Source organism: Cebus imitator, unplaced genomic scaffold, assembly GCF_001604975.1.
Source record: "Cebus imitator isolate Cc_AM_T3 unplaced genomic scaffold, Cebus_imitator-1.0 Scaffold703, whole genome shotgun sequence".
In the NCBI taxonomy this organism is placed as follows: Eukaryota; Metazoa; Chordata; class Mammalia; order Primates; family Cebidae; genus Cebus; species Cebus imitator.
In genome coordinates this window covers 412294-437473 of record NW_016108018.1, presented here as the reverse complement: position 1 = coordinate 437473, position 25180 = coordinate 412294, and the positions used below count along the sequence as shown (strand labels likewise).

The following is a 25180-nucleotide window of genomic DNA, read 5'->3' as shown; positions in this document are numbered from 1 at the left end:
CCTGTAATCCCTGCTACTCGGGAGGCTGAGGCAGGAGAATTGTTTGAATCCGGGAGGCGGAGATTGCAGTAAGCTGAAATCGTACCACTGCACTCTAGCCTGGGTAACAGTAAGACTCTGTCTCAAAAAAAAAAAAATGGCGGAAGCTAGGTGAGGGGCACACAGAAGGCCTCTATACTATTTTGGCAATTTTTCTGTAAATCTAAAATTAGTCCAAAATAAAAAATTATTGAAAATGGAAAAAAAAAAAAAAGACATAATAGATGGTTTACCTTCTTTATTCCACTATGTTTAACTATTTGTAGGTTCAGAGAATCAGAACACATCTGTTGCAAAGGTGTGCGATCCAGTCTCTTAAGGCGGGTCTCTGTTCCTAAATGTAGAGATGCAGTTTGGAGTCACGTTAGGAATTGGGAAATTCTTAAGCCATGGAAAGGATGTGAGGGAATACTAACCTACACTGGGACAGCGGGACCAGGAACACTGACTGGAGTCACGTGCTATGGTCTGACATAGATGTCTCTAACATCATGTCACTTTCATTCATTTCAATTTCAAAGGTTTCTTCCAAGGAAGGTCTGGAATCAGGAGTTTTCCTTGAGGTTTCCAATGGCGTAAGCCCCGTTTCTTCTGCAGTCTGTTTTTCTACTTCAAATTCCCTGAAATCCCAGGGAGGTGAAATAATGTTTTTTAGTGTCTTCATTGTATGCACATCAAAGTCATAACATTTTAATTTGTCTTTAATGTCTGCTCCTAAAAAGAAACACTATAATTAGAATAAAAGAAGAAATTCCATCATTTATCTATGATTTTCATTGTTATATAACACCATTTCTATCATTTAAGTCAGATTATACTAATTAGAATAAAATATGAAATTCCATCATTTATCTATAATTTCCATCATTATATACCATCTCTATCATTTAAGTCAAATTATACTATTAATAGCACACAAGTTGAGAGCAGAATGAAAACAACGTTCCTCTCTTTTTCTTCTTTTTCATTTGTTTTCCATCATTTTCAAAAGAGGTGCCAGAAGACTTTTAGAAGCACATGTAGTCTCAACAGCTGCCCTGTTTCCAAGGCCTCCTAAATACAGATGAGGCCCGTGGGCAACTTTTTTCTCAGCTGTTACAGGTAAGAACTGCGTTGTGATGTGCCCACGGGGTATAGTCACCAATCTTATGCATACAGAAGCCACGATGAAATAAAATCCATTTCCCATATATTAAAACCTTAAGATTAATACAGATTTGAACAGATCCAAACAGATGTATTAGGTTCAATCATTTGACATAAACAAAATGATAGTTTTACACAATTCCAACCAATAGCTTTCAGGAATAGGTATTTTGGCAGATAATGACATGCAAACTTTCTAAAAATAAAAATGGCATGAATGATAAATCTCCTCTGTGAGGTCAGGGAAACGTCTATCTGACTCATTATCAACTCTCCAGCCCTTACTTAGCTTCCTATGAACTTCACACCTTTGAAACTGAGGCGCAGATTTGCCTTCCTTGCCACCGGGCTGCGGTGGGGCAGAGCTAAGGCTTCAATCCAACATCTGTTTTTTAAAATGGAGCTAAAACCATGCGGCCAGTGTGAATCCTCTTAAGCACAGGGCTGAATGAACCCTTATGTACATGCACCCCACACGAATACTGCCAGAGGGGCACAGGACATTACATCTCCTCAAGACCCATCTGTGCCCACTCCTGGTCAATGCTCCCAGCTACTCGGACTTTTCTATCACTACCAATTAGTTTTGTCCATTACTGATTGACATGGTTTGGACCTGTGTCCCCACGAAATATCAGGTTGAACTGTAATCCCTTGTGTTGGAGGTGGGAGGGTCATGGAGGCAGTTTCTCCTGAATGGTTAGCACCAGTCTCTCAGTGTTGTTCTTGTGATAGTGTTTTCTGGTTGTTTAAAGAATGTAGCACCTCCTCCCTTTCTAATTCCTCCTGTTCCGGATATGTGAAGTGCTAGCTCCCTACTTTGCTTTCCGCCATGATTTCAGGTTTCCTGAGGCCTCCCCAGAAGCCAAGCAGATGCCAGCATCATGCTTCCTGTATAGACTGCAGAACTGTAAGCCTATTACATTTCTTTGCTTACAGATTACCCAGGCTCAGGTATTTCTTTATAGCAATGCGAGAAGGAACCAATACACTAATCTTCCTATGAATTGAAGCAATTAGTACATTTTCTATGTTTTTTGTCAAAAATCTGAAATTCCAATGATTCAGTAGTCTCTCAAGTAACAGAGTATTCTGTTGTAATGAACATACCACAGTTTATTTCTCCTCTCTCCTACTGCTGGACATTTGGGTCATTTCCCAGTTAGGTGCTATAATGAATAAAGCCATGAATACTCTTGTTTGTGACCTTTAGAGAACAGAAGCACTTGCTTCCATTGGGCTTATACGTGGGAGAAGAACTGCTACATCATAAGATCAGTATGGTTAGTCATCACCCTAATACCCACTCCAATGAATCACACCTCCCAGCACCCTGACCCTTATACAGCCCCCTCCCACATCAACTCTTAAGCTTATGAGACTCGCACTGATAGAACAGAAAGTGCTGGAAGTGATGTTATGCAACTTTGAATTTTCAAGAGGTCTTGAAGCTTTGATTCTTGTCCTTTAGAACCCTGAGAACATCATGCTACAAAGAAAACTAAGATGAAAGCCCCACAGAGAGAGACTCAGCACCCAAGCTGAGCTCCTCTACTGGAGAATGATACCATTTTAGACCATCTACCCAGTCAAGCATCTGATGACCACAGCTGCATGAGTAAACCTAGATAAGACCTGCACATGAGTCACTCAACCCACAGAACTATAAAAGTAATACACTGTTGTTGGCTGAGGTTTTGGAGTGGTTGGTTAGGCAGCAGTAGGTAACTGATATAATAGGCTTAACTTTACTGTGATGTTAAGCAGTTTTCCAGAGGTTTTACTCTTTTATAGCCCACCAATAGTCAATCTATAAGAGTTCCAGTTGTTCCACATCACACCAACACTACATACTGTCAGTATTTCTAATTTTTTTTTAATTGAGACAAGAGTCTCACTCTGTCGCCTAGGCTGGAGTGCAGTGGTGTGATCTTGGCTCACTACAAGCTCCGCTCCCCAGGTTCAAGTGATTCTCCTGCCTCAGCCTCCTTGAAGAGCTGGGATTACGGGTACCTGCTACGGCGCCCAGGTAATTTTTGTATTTTTAGTAGAGATGCAGTTTCAACATCTTGGCCAGGCTGGTCTTGAACTCCTGAACTCATGATCTACCCACCTTTGCCTCCCAAAGTGCTGGGATTACGGCCATGAGCCACCACGCTCAGCTAGTAGTTTTAATTTTTAGCCATGCTGGTGGGTATGTACTGGTATCTCACTATGGTTTTATTTTTATTATTACTTTTCTGACACAAGTTTTCACTCTGTTGCTCAGGCTGGAGTACAGTGGCGTGATCCCTGCAGCTTTGATCTCCTGGGCTCCAGTGATCCTCCTGCCTCAGCCCTCCAAGCAGCTGGCACCAGAGGTGTGCACCAGTATCATTATGGTTTTAATTTCTTTTCCCTGATAAGTAATGATGTTGAGGGCCTTTATTTGCTTCTTAACAAAGGCAGAATAGGGCTTAGAGACAGGGAGCCTTCACTTCAGCCTCTGATTGGCTACAGGTCAACACTTAATTTGCAAAGGCTATAACCAACAGGAAACCTCTAAGGGTACTTAAACCCCGTAAGATTTGCAACTGGGGCTCATCAGCTACTTGCTCAAGCCCGCTCCCACTCTGTCTGGTGTACTTTCACTTCAATAAACCTATGCTTTTGTCTTCCATTTCTTTGTGTGTTTTGCTCAATCTTTGTTCAGCACGCCCAGGACCTGGACAACTTGCAGTCAAGACCTTCCACAGCAATAACATATTTTGGTGAGCCAGTCAGGAGGTTAGCCCAAATTTGGGGATTTCTTTTTCCCTTTTTCTTCTCTATAGAGGCTTCATTTGTGGGCATAAGCTAGAGCTATTTCCATGTGGGATCCCTCTGCTCCAAACAGGGGAGCCCTTTCTCCTCTCTCTTTCCCTTTCCAACTTGGGACCCTCAGTGGACCCTTTTTGGTCCAGAGTAGATGGACAAAAAAAAAATTATTTTTTCCAGAGTAGATGTACCTAAGCACAGAGGCACCTGCAGGTCTCTGTCTGGGGCCACTCTCTGGTGACAGTGAAAGGTTTCTGTGTGGAAGTGCCTGACCGCCACTGCCTGGTTTGGTTGAGGGACCAGAGTCCTTTTCTTATTTTCAGTCTACTGTTAATATATGTAAAACTACCACAATTCTTTTTTTATTTGAGATGGGAATCTTGCTCTGTCACCCAGGCTGGAGTGCAGTGGTGCAATCTTGGCTCACTGCAACCTTTGCCTCCTGGGTTCAAGTGATTCTCCTGCCTCAGCCTCCCAAGTAGCTGGGATTACAGGCTCGCACCACTATGCCTGGTTAGTTTTATTTTTTTATTTTTAGTAGAGGTGGGATTTCACCATGTTGGCCAGGTTTGTCTTGCACTGTAGACTTCAGGTAATCTGCCTGCCTTAGCCTCCCAAAGTGCTGGGATTACAGGCATGAGCCACCACGCTTGGCCTAGATAGCTTCTTTTGAAGAGATTTTCTAAAATTTTGTCCAGAATAGGCTGGGCTCACACCTGTAATCCCAGCACTTTGGGAGGCCAAGGTGGGTGGATCACCTGAGATCAGGAGTTCAAGACCAGCCTGACGAACATGATGAAACCCTGTGTCTACTAAAAATCCAAAAAATTGACTGGGCGTGGTGGCAGGCGCCTGTTATCTCAACTACTCAGGAGACCGAAGCAGGAGAATCGCTTGAACCCAGCAATGAGCTGAGACTGCACCATTGTACTCCAGCCTGGGCAACAAGAATGAAACTCCATCTCAAAAAAAAAAATTATTTTGTCCAGAGTAGATTCACTGCAGTTTCTTAGGTGTATTTCTCAATACACTGACTCAATGTTTTAAAGCATATAGAAATTTGAATACTTTTTAACCTCATGTATTCCTTTGTTTATAGATTATTTAATATTTCTAAGGATTAAAGACATCACAGACCCCTATAAGATTCAGTAATATTAATAAAATTTGAGATATATAGGGATAGAACCCAACATATTCAAAGAAAAATTGTTAAATTTTATAGCTGTAGAGCAGGAAATGAAATCCAGGTTCTATGGGGCAGGGAAACTGTTTGCTAAGCGTGCCATGAGGTACCAGACAAGTGCATCAGTGACTGGCCATAGAGCAGGCAGAATTACAGGATGGTTAAGAGAGCGAGCTGTGGAGCCTAACTCTGTGAACATGTATTTTTAAACTGTGCTGTGCCTCAGTTTATCCAACTTTACAATGGGACTATACTAATTATTTGTTTTTCTTCTCAGCTGACTGGATTATTTCCCCAGTCTGTCTTCTTGCCACTCTTGACGCCCACATGAGAAGACTCCAGGTAATTTCTGACAGCCTGGGGCACCTTGGAAGCTTCTTTTTCCATTATAGAAACAGATGGGTCCTTCTATAACCAAGTGCTTTACACATATTCTATAGTGGTATTTTGCATACAGCAAGTAATCAACTTTAAACTGAATGCATCCTTGGTGAGTCACTACCTCCCCACAGCATTGTTCTAATAAAATAAATGGAGTTTCTTATTTTTAATGCAGGACGAATGGTTAGAAAGATAAACTTTGAGCCTTAGATGAGAATGAGAAACAAAAACAGAGATATATGACAACCTAAAAAATGGAGTACAATACCAATAAGAATAATGATCACCTTACCGATATAAGCTTCAGAATCACCAATGTACATTTCGATGCAATGACCAAGCATTGTAACAGAAAACGTATCATCTCGCCTAAGACCAAGGGCCTGCCATAAAAGATTCAGCATGGTTATTAAAAGAAAATGTATTTCCTTCTCTTTTGTTTAGAAATATTACCACACTGATTCATTTCAAAAGATTCCAGGGCATCCAGGGTCAGGGAAGGGGGCTATTAGCAGGGACAGAGCTCCATGACTGGCCATGAGCTAGCTGATGATTGTTGAAGTTGGTTATGGGTCATGGAGGTTCATCACACTATTCTCTTATGCTGGAAATCTACCCCAAAAGATATTTTAAAGAAAGTTCTATCTCAGCTGGGTGCAGTGGCTCATGCCTGTAATCCCAGCACTTTGGGAGGCTGAGGCAGGTGGATCACCTGAGGTCAGGAATTTGAGATCAGCCTGGACAACATGGTGAAACCCCGTCTCTACTAAAAAATACAAAAATTAGCTGGGCGTGGTGGTAGGTGCCTGTAATCCCAGCTGCTCAGGAGGCTCAGGCGGGAGAATCGCTTAAACCTGGGGGGCAAAGGTTGCAGTGAGCCAAGATCATGCCACTGCACTCCAGCCTAGGCAACAGGAGCAAAAACTCTGTCTTAAAAAACAAAAACAAAAACAAAACTCCATACGGAGGTCTCTGAGCCTTCTATATTAATCAGATCACAGAAGAAAGGTAAATTATATAATACCCAAATATACATATTGAAAAGATCATACAGGGCTGGAAAATGCTTAGTCCCGGTGTCTAGTGAGGCCAGTGCTCTGGTTACCATCATGGCACCTTCATGACTTCATCTAACCTCAAAATCTCTAAATGACTCTTGAAAATCAGTTACAAACTTATCATGAGTTTATCTTTGATAATTTTTCTCATATTTTATCTCTGTCTCTCCAAATACCATTAGTTCACTGATTCTAAGACCCACACTTTCTCAAATTCAAGCATTCCTTCCCTTTTACCTGTGGTTTCCTACCACTGCCATCAACCAGCCACCACTGTGATGTGGGTAACCTTCCTAAACAGTGCGGACTTCGTGGTTATGTTGGCAGCACAGACTAGATCACAGACCATGTGAGGAACACTTAAACAGATACAGGAATTGAGGTTTTCTAAAAACCTTCTTCTGTTGACACTTTAGCAGACTAAGAGGGATGAGGGAGAGATTTGCAAAGCAGGTGTCTGTGGCTGGGAGGAAACCCAGAGTCAGGACCGGGTGTGTGTGCTAGCACCAGGGCACTATTTTGGGAAAACACAGAGTCTGGCCCTCTGGGTTGAATATTGTAACCATTTATTTCACTTATGTATACATTTCATTTTTATGTATATACCAGAGTAATACAAATCTGCCTAAATATGTTCAAGAGTATTCTAAGTACAAGAAAATTAAGTGAGAGGAAAAAATTATGTAAAAGTTTAATCGGCAGCACTTTTTTCTTTGTGGTCATCCTGCTTACTCACAGTGTCTTAAATTTGATGGAATATGGTACACAGATTAAGGAAAGGTTCCTTCTTTGTGATGACTGCAGAGACTGTTTTGTTCATCTACTACAGTGATCTAAGGGAATTAATTAGAGTCATGAAGAGAAAATCTGGGAGTGCCCAAAGGGCTTGCTGTGGACACACAACCCTGTGATCCCAGTCCACACACAGCACTCAGTTCACTGACAAGCGCCACGCGCACCTGCACACCTCACTGCAAACACGGAGGGCAAGACTCATGTTTGTCTCTAATTTGATGAATACTGTACAACACCCACATGCTTTTCTCTGCAAAGAAAAGAATAAAACATAAGGTTGCCTAAAGAATATTAAAATAGTAAGTAAATATTACCAAGAGAAAATATTTTCAAAAAAAGGAAGTGGCCAATGTTAACCAGTTTTAAAATTAGGTACAAAGAAAAGACATACTGTGTGGAAGTAGTCCACAGCATTTTCAAAGTTGCCCATCAGACTGTGGATATACCCGATAGCAGAGTAGGTGGATGCATTCTGAGGAATCAACACCAGTGCCTGGCGGTGGTAGTCCAAGGCCTCGGCGTACTTTCTGTGGGGGAGAACACAATTATTGGGTACAGTAAAAGCACTAAATTCCTAAGTCTAAGATGAGTGTTCATTCATATCAACACCTAAGAAACACTGTCTCAATGAGAACAGCAGTCTGGACTGGTGACTATCCTCCACACCTGCCTACTCAATATGCCCTCTAAATGCATCCTCCAGGCCTGCTCCCTCTGGCCGAGGGTGCTCCTGCAGGGATGTCCGCTGTATTCCTTCTGACCAGAACCTCATCCCTGCCTCCTGACCATATCCTTACCACACACCACCCTCTTAGGTGACAGTCAATGTGCCATATCAGGGGGACACGAAAGTAGCCAAGGAGCATTGCTTTAAGGTCCAAAAGACTTAGAAAAGTGTTCCTCAATGTTCTCTGGAATACCTGACTTGTAAAATCTTTTGTGAAAAAAATGTTTTATGCCCAATTAGACTTTGGAAAATGTTATAGCTCATAATACATAGTAAAGACTCAAAGAAATCCTGCAATAGAAACACTTGTTAAATCTTGAGTAACCTAAAATTGCCGAAAAATCAATTTTTCAACTGTCGCCTGTTTCTCACACCACAAAACCTCTAGCAGAAAACAGAATATAGATAGGATTTCAATTACATCTTACTGTCTTAATTCTTCCAAATTAACTTTGAATGCTAAATTTTAATCTAGAAAAAAGTAAAACTCTCAATGGGTTTCTAAAATAAAATTACACCAACAGAGATAAATAGTAAAAACTGATTTTGATGCTTATATCAGAGCAGCCAAGTACAAGAAAGCTGGTGGATCTCACAAAATAAAAATATGACAAAGCATTCAAAATTAAGTAAACTTTGAATCATGAAGTATATTTCTGAAAATGCTCTACTTCACTTACTTAAGTTTTCTGCAGACATGCCCCAAGTTGTTCAACAAAGGTTCCCATTTGTCAACTGTTACCTAAAACATAGCAACATCAAGCCCACGAGTTATATATGTCACTGTTCAGCCTGATTTGTTTGCACTGAATTATTTCACATCTGCAAGCTGGGCCCTCTCCCAGTGTGTGCCTCCAGCACCCCACAAGGCCAGGGTAACTGCTGGTTTATCTCCCTTACTTTCCTACTAGGAGACTTTCTGAGGATGCTGTTATTATTAGGACAAGTTATCCAAGAGCCTATCCCTGCAGGAGTTCAAATGAATATCTGCAGCTCAGAGCTTTCCCTCAAACGCCAGCCCTCTGTATCCATTTGCCTGCTAAATACTTCTACTTGGAAATATTATAAGCACCACACCCATCTCTCCCGGGGTTTATCAGCCCTGACCTCACCGCTTCCGAGTGCCCCTCCTGAGTGAATGGCACACCCATCCCCTTGACCCTCCCACGAAGCACACCAGGGCTGGTTCCTTCTAATTCCCGGGCACAACTCCAACCTATTTAATCCTCACCTTCCTCATTAATAAAGTCAAATCTGGGCTCCAGTCATAAAAGTCTGACCAGGTCATTTCCTTCTAAAATCCCTTTTGTTTTCCCACTCTCCTCAGGATAAGGCGCAAACTTGTCAACATCATTCTGGGCCCTTGGTGACCCACAACTTAACTCTCCTGGCCTACTCCTTGACATTCTCTGTGAACTCAACATCCAAGCCACACCGAATTAGCTCTAATTTTTGCAAACACTAAAATACTCTAGCCCTCATTTTTGCCTGGCTAATGTCTGATGACCTTCAGGACTGAGGTGCATGTTGTAACCAAAGCCTCATTTCTGGGTGAATTGCTTTTCTCTATGAGCACCTTTAGTTCCCCAGTTGCATTGTATTTTCACTGCCTATCTACTTACTTATATGCCCCAGTGTATCTGAGGTCAGGAAATAGTAAACTCATTCCCTGCTGCATCCCGACACCTAGCTTAGAGCCTATGGCATGGCTGACACTCATTAAATATATGTCAACTAAATGAATGAGCACACCTGAGCCACAGACTTAACTTTATTGAGACCAGCTCTTGGAGGCACAGCCCAGGTGAATGAAAGACAAATCATTTAATGACTCTTAGGCATGACGGTTTCTCTTCATTGAAGTCAGTATTTTCCCTCTCTTCATATAACTTGTTAAAGGGCATTTTGACATTTCGATAGTATTGTGCTTTCATATTTTAAATTTCTGTAAGACTATAAAGTGCCTCTGAATCATCAAAGAATACAGGTTCAACTTAAAGTACGGTTTAGGAAGGTGCTTCTCAAACTTTTCTGTGCATGAGAATCACCTGCGGATCTTGCTAAAACTGCAGATTTTGATTTAGTTGGTCTGAGACTCTGCACTGCTAGCAGGCTTCTAGGTGATGCTGACGCTGCTGAGCCCGTCTGGGGTACAAGGCAGTCACATCTTAGAAAACTGACGAGGTGGCAAGTGGCAATCCCCTACTAACAAAACACTTGCATTATCCAGAACTACCAAAGACTATGCGGCAGAGGCACCTGCTTTATGTACACATGTGTGGAAATAAACAGAAATAGTGCTTATACGTTCAGATGACATGACAGACCAGAGTAAACAAAGCTGCGTCTATGGGGACAGGCATGTCGCCTGGCAGGGAGGCAAAGCTGTGTCTGTAACAACAGAGAGCTAACAGCCAAGGGACAGAAAACTGTGGGCAGGTGTGCACAAACAGGAACAGCAGGAAGCTGAGAAGTGAAAATCAGAATAGAATGAAACCAAACGGGCATGAAGAAATCAGAAGAGCAACATAAGAATCTCTTACCTATGCAAGTTTATGGTATCTAAAATTGTTACTACTTTTAAGTAATATCAGTATATACACATCCTTGCTAGTTGTTAGGCTAACTCATAAGCACCAATTCATGGGGTACATTGTTAATACAACAGAAGCAGTCAAATATTTCAAAATGGAAAGGCCCAAATACACACTGAGTATTCAGTAACAGCAACAAAGGTGAATTTGAGAGATACCTGTCCCATCCCTATTCTTTCAGAAGTGGGACCTGCTGCTATACTTTACCCTTCAAAGAGGCTCTCTGAAGTTCTAGAGGAGAAATATTACCTCAGACACTACAGTGCCCAATAGTTTCCACGAACCATAGACTATTCCTAGCTTCAAATAATCATCCACTCTATTCTGACGCCTCTCACATTTCAAAGCTGGAGCCCACTTAAGCAAACACCTAACACCTGCCCCTTAAATTAGGAAAAAACTCATTTCTTACATTAACAGCAGCTTGTTATGATAAATATCAGGTTATTATCTTCTAAGGCAAGAGAGACTGTGTTATTTTCCTCATTTAGCAGTGAACACATTCAGGGGTGTACATGCGTATTTACAGATAGTACAAAGAATACCTCGTTCCCAATTGCTTTAATTTTTTCCAAAGCATCAAGAAACCATTTTTCAGCTGTTTTCCACCTAAAATAAAGGGGAAAAACACTGCAGATTATTCAAAATTAGCAAATATAAACTTAAAAAAAATTTGATTATCTTTCCAGTAGTACTGAAATGAAATGGGGTAAACTGCTGGAAATAATTATAAAAATTCAAAGTTAAGTGACATAAATGATTAACATTATGGCATTAACACAAAGAATTCAGGATTTTAGGAGATATTTATGTTCTTGTTCTTTTAAGAGTCTCACTCTAACCCAGGATGGATTGCAGTGATGCGATCTTGGCTCACTGCAACCTCTGCCGCTCGGGTTCAAGTGACTCTCATGCCTCAGCCTCCTGACATAGCTGGGATTACAGGAGTACAACACCATGTCCAGGTAATTTCTATATTTTTAGTACAGATGGGGCTTCACCATATTGTCCAGGCTGGTCTCAAGCTCCTGGCCTCAAGTAATATGCTTACCTCGGCCTCCCAAAGTGCTGGGATTACAGGCATGAGCCACTGCACCCAGCCAACCACAGTATTTATGTTCTATCAAGTCACGGTGTACACGGAGTCAGCAAATATTGAACTGCTGCTCCCAGGGGAAACAGAGTTAGATTCCTGCAAATCTCTGGTCACATTTTCTCTAACTGATCAATGTGTAACCTTGTTTTATGTGGGTTTCTATTTAAAGACATCTTATTTGATACAAATTGTTGATTCATCAACATTGAACTCAGGGCCAGCAGCACATTATAACCGATGCCCGCCTGCATGAAGCTTCTCTAATACATGTGTTTCCTTTGTAAGATATGTCACAACACTAGATAGCATTTCACTAAGCTTAGGGATTATTTTAAACAGTGAAATCACCAACAAAAAGCAGAAAAATGTGAAAACTGTGGCACTAGACAGACCACAAAAAGTACACTGGTTTATAGCTGAGCTGGGAAAAACGGCAGAGCGTTGCCTTCTTAGACTCCAAGTGTGGCTGTGTACGAGAGACCCAGCTTTGCCTCGGCCCTGGGCACATCTGCCAATGGCTAGGGAAAGCACCTCAGGAACTGATTTCAGGGTTACAAATAAATTTTAGTGACTAGGCAAATTCACAAATGCTGATGATTACTGCATTACATTAAAAGATTACTACTTACTTTAAAGCTTCAAACTTTTAAAAATACCTAAACCATTTCTTAGAATACATACATGCCATAAATGACTCTAAAGTAGTATTAATATTAATTTACCATTTTAAAATTTTTGTATCATGAAATGCGAATCATTAGACATTTTTCTCTTTGAATATAACATCAAATCACTTATTCTACTAATATCCTTGAATACAGAAAAGCCTCCTCTGACCAGGAAACTCACAAGACTGGGTCATTCTAATTAATTTTCTGACTTACTAGTAACTAAATAAAAAACACTTTTGTTTCAAAAACCATGTCAAAGCTTTCTCAAATATATGAATCCAAGTCCTAATCAACATAGAGATGACTAAGGACCCCACAGTGCTCCCGGCCACACTGTGGGGGTGTGCGCATCTGAACTGTGCAACCATGTAAGAAAACAAGCTCAGATCAAAAAAAGACCAAAACCTGGGTTTAGAATTTTTAAGGAAATGCAAGGTAACAGTTTCTCTCTCTCTTTTTTTCTTCCTGTCTTCTTCTCCTAAAATAGTACATTTAAAAGTGCAAATCTACTGAAGAGTCCCTTTGGTCAGTTAACTCTAGTGACCGTCCTACCCTGTTTAAAATCACTTAGTTAACACAGAAGGGTTTCTGGTCTTCTAGTACTTACTCTCCGTTCTGAAATGCAACCACTCCGACCTCATGCATAACAAAAGGGTCTTCTGGTGCGATGCTCAGAGCTTGGCTGAAGAACCTTTCAGCCAGTTTTGAGTTATTGGTCAAACCATATTCCAATCCAATATACAACATAGGCAAATGACACCTAAAAATGAGAAAATTACACATATTCAAATCCAAAAGCTCTGATTTAGGAGAAATTAATTTGTCAGCTTCAAATCCTATCTGCAAAATAATTTAAAGGTGGCCAAAACACAGCATTTACTTGTTTCTAACTCTTAATTTACAAATATTTTATAAATGACTAAGGGGCTTTGGACTAATCAACTGCCACTTCTAGAATCTATCTGCAACTCATTTACCTTTAATTTTCATTATTATTCCACGGTAAGAAAACAAAAACTCTCTAAAGCAAAAGGGCAGGTCTCCGTGGGGCTTGTTTTCCTCCTTGATGCTAACGTCAGGCCCCCAGCCTACACTGGTCTTCCTCTTATTTATTCACCACCATTTATCCTTCAAGATTGTGTTCAAGTTCCACTTCCCTTTATGAAGGAACCTACCTCTGACTTTTCTAACCTAAATGCTCTCCTTTTTCTGAATTCCCTGATTATAACTGATTATATAACTGATTATAATCAGTTTTATGCAGAAGAGTTATGAATAATACCCTGTGTATTGATCCAATTTTCCCACCTCTTGAGACAGTTCTAGGCATAAAGTCAGAACTACTTTTTAAGTGAATTTTCCTCTGTTCACACGATTGTATCAGTGACTGCATTAAAGCAAGTGTAACAAGACAATCTTTGTTTGATGATGATCTCAGAACATCAATAAATACTGATTGCATAGTATGTGTTTTGGTTCTAATCTAGAGCCATAATTCAAGATTATATTCTCTACAGAAGGTCATGACAAATTCTTTAAAAGTATTTACACCTGGTAGAAGTACTTTCAAAATGGCAGGGTAAGGACTTCCAAAAATCAATTCATCCATAGAAACAGTAAGAACACTGGCAAAAATTATCAAAACCAACTTTTTCAGAACTTTGGAAGGTAACCAAGCTCTTATAACAATCTGAGTGTATACTGAAGAAAAATGGCTGAACCTCAGTAAGAACAGCAAACTTTATGGTGGTTGTGTTTTCCATCTTCCTTTCCCTAGCTTTGCATTAACCTTGAAAACAAGCAGCCTCATTACCACAGCAGTCGTAGAGACATTAAGCCTAGCAGCCACTCTAGAGTTCCTCAAACAACCCACAGGGAACCGCTGCTATTTGACCTGCCTGGTAGCTCCTAAAAAAGCCCTATTCATTGTCTTCCATTGATCTCAGAGCTCACTCAGTGAGAAAAGCTCTATCCCCAGGGCATTTGTTGGAAACAATCAACAGCAATTATTTAGCATTAGCTGCTGCCTCAAGCAGCCATCCCAGTTGGCGCACACTAAATGCAGGCCAAAAACTTAAAATGAACTCTGGGGAATAAGATGTCCACAGGGGGCTATAAAGAGCTCTGACACATTCCTGGGGATGGGAAGGCCATACAAGTGCATAGGGCTGCACGCACGCACAGAAAAAGACCTGAGAAGGCCCTATTATCTTGTCCTGAGGCTCTGTGCTAAAATGAAGTGAAGGCTAAGGCAGAAGTGTCAACAATGCAGAGTGCTGAAGGTGTGCAGAATCCTTTGGCAAAGGGTGGAAGACTTACTGGTTTAAGAGATATCAAAGCTGCTAGCTAACTGAGCAGTAGCTTCATACAACAAAGGATAATAAGCTAAAGAATTAGTTCTGGAAAATAACTTAACAGTAATCATGGCCAATAAACCCTGAGGCTGTATGGGAAAATCTGATTTTCAGAATTGCCACATTAAAGATTATTGAAATCCACAAGAAAAAAATAGAGTACTAGTAAAGATAATTATATAATTACAAAAAACAATATAAACATGTATTTCTTCTTTTTCCTCTTGACTTAAACAGCAATTGTAGGCTGGGTGCAGTGGCTCATGCCTGTAATCCCAGCACTCTGGGAGGCCAAGGTGAAAGGAATGCTTGGGCCCAGGAGTTTAAGATGAGCCTGGGCACACAGTGAGACCCCATCTTTAAAAATTAGTAATAATAAATTAACCAAGGCCGGGCATGGTGGCTCACTCCTGTAATCCCAGCACTTTGGGAGGCCGAGGCGGAAAGATTCCTTGAGCCCAGGAGTTTAAGACAAGCCTGGGCAGACGGTGAGACCCTATCCCTAAAAAAAATAATAAAAAATTAGCCAAGCGTGGTGGTGCAAGCTTGTAGTCCCAGACACTTGAGAGGCTGAGGCGGAAGGATCCCTTGAGCCCAGGAGTTTGAGAATGCAGTGAGCTATGATGGTGCCACTGCACTCCAGCCTGGGAAAGAGTGTGAGGCTCTATCTTAAAAACAAAAAGCAACTGTATAAAACAGTATGTATATATAGGTTGAGTATTCTTTATGAGAAATGCCTGGGACCAGAACTGTTTCGAATTTCAGATTTTTTTTCCCTGAATTTTGGAATATATGCATCCCTAGTCTGAAAATCCAAAATGCTCCAATGAGCAAATCCTTTTCAGTCATGACAGTGCTCAAAAAGTTTTGGCTTCTGGAACATTTTGAACTTTGGATTTTCAGATTAGGGATATTCAATGTGGAATTGTACTGTTTGGCCTATCATATACAGAAATGTAAGGTTTACCAGTAACAGCATAATAGGAAGTAGGTGACGGCAAAGCTGTATTTAACAAAGTAATACAGGATGGTAACTTGAATTCATAGGAACAAATGAAGAGAACTAAAAATGGTAAATAAGATAATATAGCAAATGATATAAATATATATACATGCGCTCCTTCTCACAGCTTCTCTGAAAAACAAACTGACATAAATAATAACAATGAATAATTGAGAAAATCTGTCATTAGTACATCTGTCCAATAAGAAATACTAAAGGGAACCCTTTATGCTAAAACAAAAGGATACTACTACATAGGAACTCAAACCCACACTGTTGACAAAAAGAGTCAAAGTCTATAACAACTTGAAGTGGGTGCTTCCAGGTTACAGGCAGATTTAGGATTTTTCTTGTATCAACACAGCCTATGAAAATTTAAAAAAAAAAAAAAAAAAGATTTTTCTGATTGGCAACTGGTTGAAAGAGTTATTATTGAGACGATCCAAGATGGCCGAATAGGAACAGCTCTGGTTGCAGTTCCCAGTGAAAACACAGAGGTTGAGTGATCACCACAAACGAATTTTTATTGCCCACAGACCAGGAGATTCCCAGGCAGAAAAGCACCACGGGTCTCCAGCACCGCTGTTTCAGGCAGTGCAGTGGGTATCCGCACAAAAACAGAAATCTGGGAGCCGTTGCAACTGGCACCTGGAACACTTGGGAGAAAGAGTCGCCCATTCAACTGAAAAAAAGGGGGCTGAAACAGGGAGCCAGGTGATCTGGCTTGGCTGGTCCCAGACCAACAAAGACCAGGAATTTGAAATGCTCTGGACTGAAGTTTCACAGCAAGCACAGCTGGACCCAGGATGGTCCAGCTCTGTTGGGGGAAGGGCGTCCGCCATTACCAAGGCAGTCTGCCAATAGAGACAGTTGTAACTATACCTCTATAAACAAAAACTGCAAGGAAGTTCACAGAGCAGCTGGGCAGAGCCCAGTAACACCTCTGATGGCAGGCTGTGACTAGGTTACCTCCTTGCTGGGCAGGGCATCTCTGAAAAAAGGCAGAATTATGTCAGGAACTTATAAATAAAGCCCCATCTTCCCAGGACAGAGCACCTGGGAAAAAAAAAGGTGGTTATGAGTTCCACTGCAGCGGACTTCAACGTACCTGCCCAGCAGCTCTGAATGGAACAACGGAGCTCGCGGCTCAGCACTTGAGCTCTTATAAGGGACAGACAGTCCCTTCAAGCAGCTCCCTGACCCCCGTATATCCAAAGAGACACTTCATAAAGGAGAGCTCAGGCTGACATCTGGTGGGTATCCTTCTGGGACAAAGATAACAGAAGAAGAAACTGGCAGAAACCCTTACTGTTCTGCAGCTATCACAGGTGATCCCCAGGCAAGCAGGGTCTGGAGCGGACCTCCAGCAGTCCTACGGCAGAGGGGCCTGACTGTTAGAAGGAAAATTAAAAAACAGAAAGAAATAACTTCATCATCAACAAAAAGGACATCCACTCAGAGACCACATCTGAAAGTCACCAACTAAAAGACCACAGGTAGATAAATCCACAAAGATGGGAAGGAACCAGAGCAAAAAGGATAAAAACATCCAAAACCAGAATGCCTCTCCTCCTCCAAGGGATCACAACTCCTCACCAGCAAGGGAAAAAGGCTGGATGGAGAATGAGTCTGATGAACTGACAAAAACAGACTTCAGAAAGTGGGTAATAACAAACTTCTCAGAGCTAAAAGAACATGTTCTAACCCAATGCAAAAAAACTAAGAACCTTGAAAAAAGGTTTGACGAAATGCTAACAAGAATAAACAGCTTAGAGAGGAATATACATGAACTGATGGAGCTGAAAAACCAACAAAAGAACTTCACAAAGCATACACAACTTTCAACAGCCGAATCTACCAAGCAGAAGAGATATCAGAGATTGAAGATCAACTTAATGAAATAAAATGAGAAGGTACGATTAGAGAAAAAAGAGTAAAAAGAAATGAACAAAGCCTCCAAGAAATATGGAATTATGTGAAAAGACCTAATGTACGTTTGATAGGCGTACCTGAATGTAACAGAGAATGAATCCAAGCTGGAAAACACTCTTCAGGATATTATCCAGGAGAACTTCCCCAACTTAGCAAGCAGGCCAATATTCAAGTCCAGGAAATACAGAGACCACCACAAAGATATTCCTGAAGAAGAGCAACCCCAAGGCACATAATTGTAAGATTCACCAGGGTTCTTGAAATGAAGGAAAAAATGCTAAGGGCAGCCAGAGAGAAAGGTCAGGTTACCCACAAAGGGAAGCCCATCAGATTCATAGCGGATCTCTCAACAGAAACCCTACAAGCCAGAAGAGAGTGGGGACCAATATTCAACATCCGTAAAGAAAAGAACTTTCAACCTAGAAATTCATATCTAGCCAAACTAAGCTTCATAAGTGAAGGAGAAATAAAATCCTTTATGAACATGCAATTGCTCAGAGATTTTGTCACCACCACGCCTGCCTTACAAGAGCTCCTGAAAGAAGCACTAAACATAGAAAGGAACAACCAGTACCTGCCACTCCAAAAACGTATCAAATGGTAAAGAGCATCGACATGATGAAGAATCTGCATCAACTAATGGGCAAAACAACCAGCATGCGTCAAAATGGCAGGATCAAATTCACATATAACAATATTAACCCTAAATGTAAATGGGCTAAATGCCCCAATCAAAAGACACAGACTGGTAAATTGGATAAAAAGCCAAAACCCATCGGTGTGCTGTATCCAGGAAACCCATCTCACATGCAAGGATACACAAAGGCTCAAAATAAAGGGATGGAGGAAGATTTACCAAGCAAATGGAGAGCAAAAAAAAGCAGGAGTTGCAATTCCCATCTCTGATAAATTAAACTTTAAAGCAACAAAAATCAAAAGAGACAAAGAAGGACATTACATAATGGTAAAAGGATCAATGCAACAAGAAGAGCTAACGATCCTAAATATATACGCGCCCAATACAGGAGCACCCAGACATATAAAGCAAGTTCTTAATGACCTACAAAGAGACTTAGACTTCCACACGGTAATAGTGGGAGACTTTAATACTCCACTGTCAATATTAGACAGATCAACAAGACATAAAATTGACAAGGATATCCAGGACTTGAACTCAGATCTGGACCAAGCAAACCTAATAGACATTCACAGAACTCTCCACCCCAAATCCACAGAATATACATTCTTCTCAGCACCACATCACACCTACTCTAAAACTGACCACATAATTGGAAGTAAATCACTCCTCAGCAAATGCAAAAGAATGGAAATCACAACAAACTGTCTCTCAGACCACAGTGCAATCAAATTAGAACTCAGGATTAAGAAACTCACTCAGAACCACACAACTTCATGGAAACTGAACAACTGGCTCTTGAATGCTGACTGGATAAACAGTGAAATGAAGGCAGAAATAAAGATGTTCTTCGAAACCAACGAGAAGGAAGACAAAATGTACCAGAATCTCTGCGACACATTTAAAGCAGTGTCTAGAGGAAAATTTATAGCAATAAATGCCCACAGGAGAAGCAAGGAAAGATCTAAAATCGACACCCTATCATCAAAATTGAAAGAACTAGAGGAGCAAGATCGAAAAAACTCAAAACCTAGCAGAAGACAAGAAATAACTAAGATCAGAGCAGAACTGAAGGAGATAGAGACACAAAAAAACCCTTCAAAAAAATCAATAAATCCAGGAGCTGGTTTTTTGAAACAAAATAAACAGACCACTAGCCAGATTAATAAAAAAGAAAAGGGAGAAGAATCAGATAGATGCAATAAAAAATGATAAAGGGGATATCACCACAGATTCCACAGAAATAGAAACCACCAACAGAGATTACTACAAACAACTCTATGCACACAAACCAGTAAACCTGGAAGAAGTTGATAAATTCCTGGACACTTGCATCCTCCCAAGCCTAAACCAGGAAGAAGTTGAAACCCTGAATAGACCAATAACAAGGGCTGAACTTGAGGCAGGAATTAATAGCCTACCAACCAAAAAAAATCCAGGTCCAGATGGGTTCACAGATGAATTTTACCAGATATACAAAGAGGAGCTGGTACCATTCCTTCTGAAACTATTCCAAACAATCCAAAAAGAGGGAATCCTTCCCAAATCATTTTATGAGACCAACATCATCCTGATACAAAAACCCAGCAGAGACTCAACAAGAAAACTTCAGGCCAATATCCATGATGAACATAGATGCCAAAATCTTCAATAAAATACTGGCAAACCGACTGCAACAGCACATCAAAAAGCTTATCCACCATGATCAAGTAGGCTTCATCCCAGGGATGCAAGGCTGGTTCAATATACACAAGTCTATAAACGTAATTCACCACATAAACAGAACCAAAGATAAAAATCACATGATTATCTCAATAGATGCAGAGAAGGCCTTCAACAAATTTCAACAGCCCTTTATGCTGAAAACGCTCAATAAACCAGGTATCAATGGAATGTATCTCAAAATAATAAAAGCTATTTAAGACAAACCCACAGCTAATATCATACTGAATGGGCAAAAACTGGAAGCATTCCCTTTGAAATCTGGCACTAGACAAGGATGCCCTCTCTCATCACTCCTATTCAATATAGTATTGGAAGTTCTACCCACAGCAATCAGGCAAGGAAAAGAAATAAAGGGTATTCTATTAGGAAAGAAGGAAGTCAAATTATCTCTATTTGCAGATGACATGATTGTATATTTAGAAGACCCCATCGTCTCAGCCCAGAATCTCCTTAAACTGATAAGCAACTTCAGCAAAGTCTCAGGATACAAAATCAATATGCAAAAATCACAAGCATTCCTATACACCAATAACAGACTTAAAGAGAGCCAAATCAAGAACGAACTGCCACTCACAACTGCTACAAGGAGAATAAAATACCTTTGTAAGAATACAACTAACAAAGGATGTAAAGGACCTCTTCAAGGAGAACTACAAACCACTGCTCAAGGAAATAAGAGAGGACACAAACAGATGGAAAAACATTCCATGCTCATGGTTAGGAAGAATCAATATTGTGAAAATGGCCATACTTCCCAAAGTAATTTATAGATTCAACGCTATCCCCATCAAGCTACCTATGACCCTCTTCACAGAACTGGAAAAAACCACCTTAAACTTCATATGGAACCAAAAGAGAGCCTGCATAGCCAAGTGAATTCTAAGCAAAAAGAACAAAGCTGGAGGCATCATGCTACCGGACTGCAAACTATACTACATGGCCACAGTAATCAAAACAGCATGGTACTGGTACCAAAACAGAGATATAGACCAATGGAACAGAACAGAGGCCTCTGAGGCAACACCACACATCTATAACCATCTGATCTTTGACAAACCTGACAAAAGCAATGAGGAAAGGATTCCCTGTTTAATAAATGGTGTTGGGAAAACTGGCTAGCCATGTGCAGAAAGCAGAAACTGGACTCCTTCCTGACGCCTTACACTAAAATTAACTCCAGATGGATTAAAGACTTAAACATAAGACCTAACACCATAAAAACTCTGGAAGAAAACCTAGGCAAAACCATTCAGAACATAGGCATAGGCAAGGACTTCATGACTAAGACACCAAAAGCATTGGCAACAAAAGCCAAAATAGACAAATGGGATCTAATTAAACTCCAGAGCTTCTGCACAGCAAAAGAAACAATCATTAGAGTGAACTAGCAAGCAATACAATGGGAAAAAATTTTTGCAATCTACCCATCTGACAAAGGACTTATATCCAGAATCTACAAAGAGCTAAAACAGATTTACAAGAAAAAAACAAACAAACCCATTCAAAAGTGGGCGAAAGATATGAACACTTTTCAAAAGAAGACATATATGATCATCATTGGTCATTAGAGAAATGAAAATCAAAACTAAATTGAGATACCATCTCACGCCAGTTAGAATGGCAATCATTAAAAAATCTGGACAACAGATGCTAGAGAAGATGTGGAGAAACAGGAACACTTTACACTGTTGGTGGGAGTGTAAATTAGTTCAGCCATTGTGGAAGACAGTGTGGCGCTTCCTCAAGGACCTAGAAATAGAAATTCCATTTGACCCAGCAATCCCATTACTGGGTATATCCAAAGGATTATAAATCGTTCTATTATAAAGACACATGGACACGTATGTTCGTTGTGGCACTGTTTACAATGGCAAAGACTTGGAACCAACCCAAATGCCCATCGATGATATACTGGACAGGGAAAATGTGGCACATATACACCATAGAATACTATGCAGCCATAAAAAATGATGAGTTCGTGTCCTTTGTAGGGACATGGATGAACGTGAAAACCATCATTCTCAGCAAACTGACACAAGAACAGAAAATCAAACACCGTATGTTCTCTCACAGGCGGGTGTTGAACAAGGAGAACACATGGACACAGGGAGGGGAGCATCACACACTGAGGTCTGTTGGGGGGCACTAGGGGAGGGACAGTGGGGGGTAGGGAGTTGGGGAGGGATAACATGGGAAGAAACGCCAGATATAGGTGATGGGGATGGAGGCAGCAAACCACCTTGCCATGTATGTACGTATGCAACAAGCCTGCATGTTCTTCACATGTACCCCAGAACCTAAAGTGCAATAAAATATATATACATAAAAAAAAAAAAGTTATTATCAACAGTAAGCAATGTCTGGGTTATAAAAGGTTGTAGAGACCCAATTTTATGCAGATGAAGCCTCCAGGTACCAGGCTTCAGAGAGGATAGACGGTAAGTGTTTCTTATCAGACTTAAGGTCTGTGTTGATGTGAATGCTGGAGGGCACAATGACGCCCGACTGACCCCTACTTGCCATCGTGGCCTGAACCAGTCTTTCAGGTGAAACTGAGGCCCATCTGACCCCACTTCCCATCGTGGCCTGAACCAGTCTTTCAGGTTACATTTTGAGGGCCCTGGCCTAGAGGAGGAAGCCCATTCAGATGGGTGGGGTGGGGGTGGGGGACTTCACATTTTACTTTTGGTTTACAACATGAAGAAATGAGAGTCTGATAAAAATAGCTATATTGGTAATTATGAGGCAGTATAAAATGTGTTTTTGTTTTTAACTCTTCTATCTGATTTAAAAGACAATTGAATAAGCAATAATCAAAGACCTGTGCTGATGGACTTATAATGTTTAAGATATAATTTGTATGACAATAACAGCACAAAGGTGGCAAGAGGAAACTGACCTATGTTGGAGTAAGGTTTTGGTATACTATTTCTCTTTTTTTTTTTTTTGAGACGGAGTTTCGCTCTTGTTACCCAGGCTGGAGTGCAATGGCGCAATCTCTGCTCACCGCAACCTCCGCCTCCTGGGTTCAGGCAATTCTCCTGCCTCAGCCTCCTGAGTAGCTGGGACTACAGACACGTGCCACCATGCCCAGCTAATTTTTTGTAGTTTTAGTAGAGATGGGGTTTCACTATGTTGACCAGGATGGTCTCGATCTCTTGACCTCGTGATCCACCCGCCTCGGCCTCCCAAAGTGCTGGGATTACAGGCTTGAGCCACCGTGCCCGGCCACTATTTCTCTTTTTTGAGACAGAGTTTCGCTCTTGTTGCCCAGGCTGGGGTGCAATCACGTGATCTCGTCTCACCGCAACCTCTGCCTTCCGGGTTCAAGAGATTCTCTTGCCTCAGCCTTCTGAGTAGCTGGCATTACAGGCATGCACCACCACGCCCAGCTAATTTTGTATTTTTAGTAGAGACAGGGTTTCTTCCATGTTGGTCAGGCTGGTCTCAAACTCCCAACCTCAAGTGATCCACACACCTCAGCTTCTCAGAGTGCTGGGATTACAGGCGTGAACCACTGCGCCTGGCCTGGTTTTGGTATACTATTAAAATTAAATTGGTATTAAAAGGTAGTAATTCAAACTAGGTTGTTTTAAATCATGGTGCTAATTATAATCCTCTAGATAACCAATCTAAGAAAATAACTTTAAAAATACAGTATAATTTTAAAAAGGGGATTAAAATGGGACATTATAAAATATTTATTCAACACAAAAAAATAAGGTAGTAATGAGAAATACAGGAACAAAAAAAGACGTGACATATAGAATATAAAGAACAAAATGCCAGACATAAATCCTATCTTGTTAGTAATTATATTAAACAAATGGAATAAAATTCCAAAGGTTAACAACTGGCAGAATAGTTTTAAAAACTTGATCTAACTATATGTTGTCAACAAGAGACATGATTTAGATTCAAAATACAGGTTGAAATTAAAAGGATGAAAAAAGACATACCATATAATCAGTAACAAAAGAGAGCTGGTGTGCCTATACTATAGGATAAAACAGATAAAACAGACTTTATGAAAAATGTATGTTAATTAGCGACATTTTATAATGATAAAGGACTCAATCCATAAAGAAAATATAACACTTATACGCAGCTAACCACAGAGATTCAGAATATATCAAGTATAAAATGCCAGAACTGGAGGCAGAAATAGACAATTCAACAATAATATTTGGAGACTTCAATACCTCACTTGCAATAATGGAGAGAATATGTAGAAGATCAATGAGGAAATAGAAGACTTCAACAACACTGTAAAAACTAGATGTCACCAGTATCTGTGGAACACTCCATCCAACAAGAGAATTCTCAAATACATCTGGAACAATCTCTAGAATAGCTCATAAAAAGTCTCAATAATTTTTTTTTTTTTTTTGAGATGGAGTCTCTATCTGTCACCCAGGCTGGAGTACAGTGACGTGATCTCCACTCACTGCAATCTTCACCTTCCAGGTTCAAGCAATTCTCCTGCCTCAGCCTCCCGAGTAACTGGAACTACAGATGTGAGCCACCACACCCGGCTAATTTTTGTATTTTTAGTAGAGACGGGGTTTTGCCATATTGGCCAGGCTGGTCTCGAACTCTTAACCTCAAGTGATCCACCCATCTTGGCCTCCCAAAGTGCTGGGATTACAGGTGTAATCTACCATGCCAAGCCAACCTCAATAAATTTAAAAGGATTAAAATCACAGGAAGTATCTTCTCCAACTACAATGGAATTAAGTTAAAAAACAACAAAAGAGGCTGGGCGCAGTGGCTCACGCCTGTAATCCCAGCACTTTGGGAGGCCGAGGCAGATGGATCACAAGGTCAGGAGTTTGAGACCAGCCTGGCCAATATGGTGAAACCCCATCTCTACTAAAAATACAAAAATTGGCTGGGCGTGGTGGCAGGTACCTGTAATCCCAGCTACTCAGGAGGCTGGGGCAGGAGAATTGTTTAAACCTGGGAGGCAGAGGTTGCAGTGAGCCAAGATTGCACCAATGCACTCCAGCCTGGGTGACAGAGCAACACTCTATTGAGAAA

General features: G+C 40.8%; 1 protein-coding gene across 3 annotated transcripts in view; it reads right to left on the bottom strand.

Annotated features, from left to right (window-relative positions):
* Positions 1-262: 262 nt before the first annotated feature.
* CDC16 (cell division cycle 16) overlaps positions 263-25180 on the bottom strand; it is a 42679-nt gene continuing 17761 nt past the window's right edge. For 2 of the 3 annotated variants that reach the window (XM_017518761.1, XM_017518762.2), the window contains exons 13-19: positions 13097-13249; positions 11268-11331; positions 8809-8870; positions 7793-7928; positions 5841-5931; positions 456-753; positions 263-373 (exon numbers count right to left, since the gene is read on the bottom strand). In XM_017518761.1, coding sequence (XP_017374250.1) covers positions 494-753; positions 5841-5931; positions 7793-7928; positions 8809-8870; positions 11268-11331; positions 13097-13249 — 766 coding nt within the window. In that variant the 3' untranslated portion in view covers positions 263-373; positions 456-493. The remainder of the gene's footprint in view (positions 374-455; positions 754-5840; positions 5932-7792; positions 7929-8808; positions 8871-11267; positions 11332-13096; positions 13250-25180) is intronic. The other variant, XR_001821808.1, reaches the window with a different exon arrangement.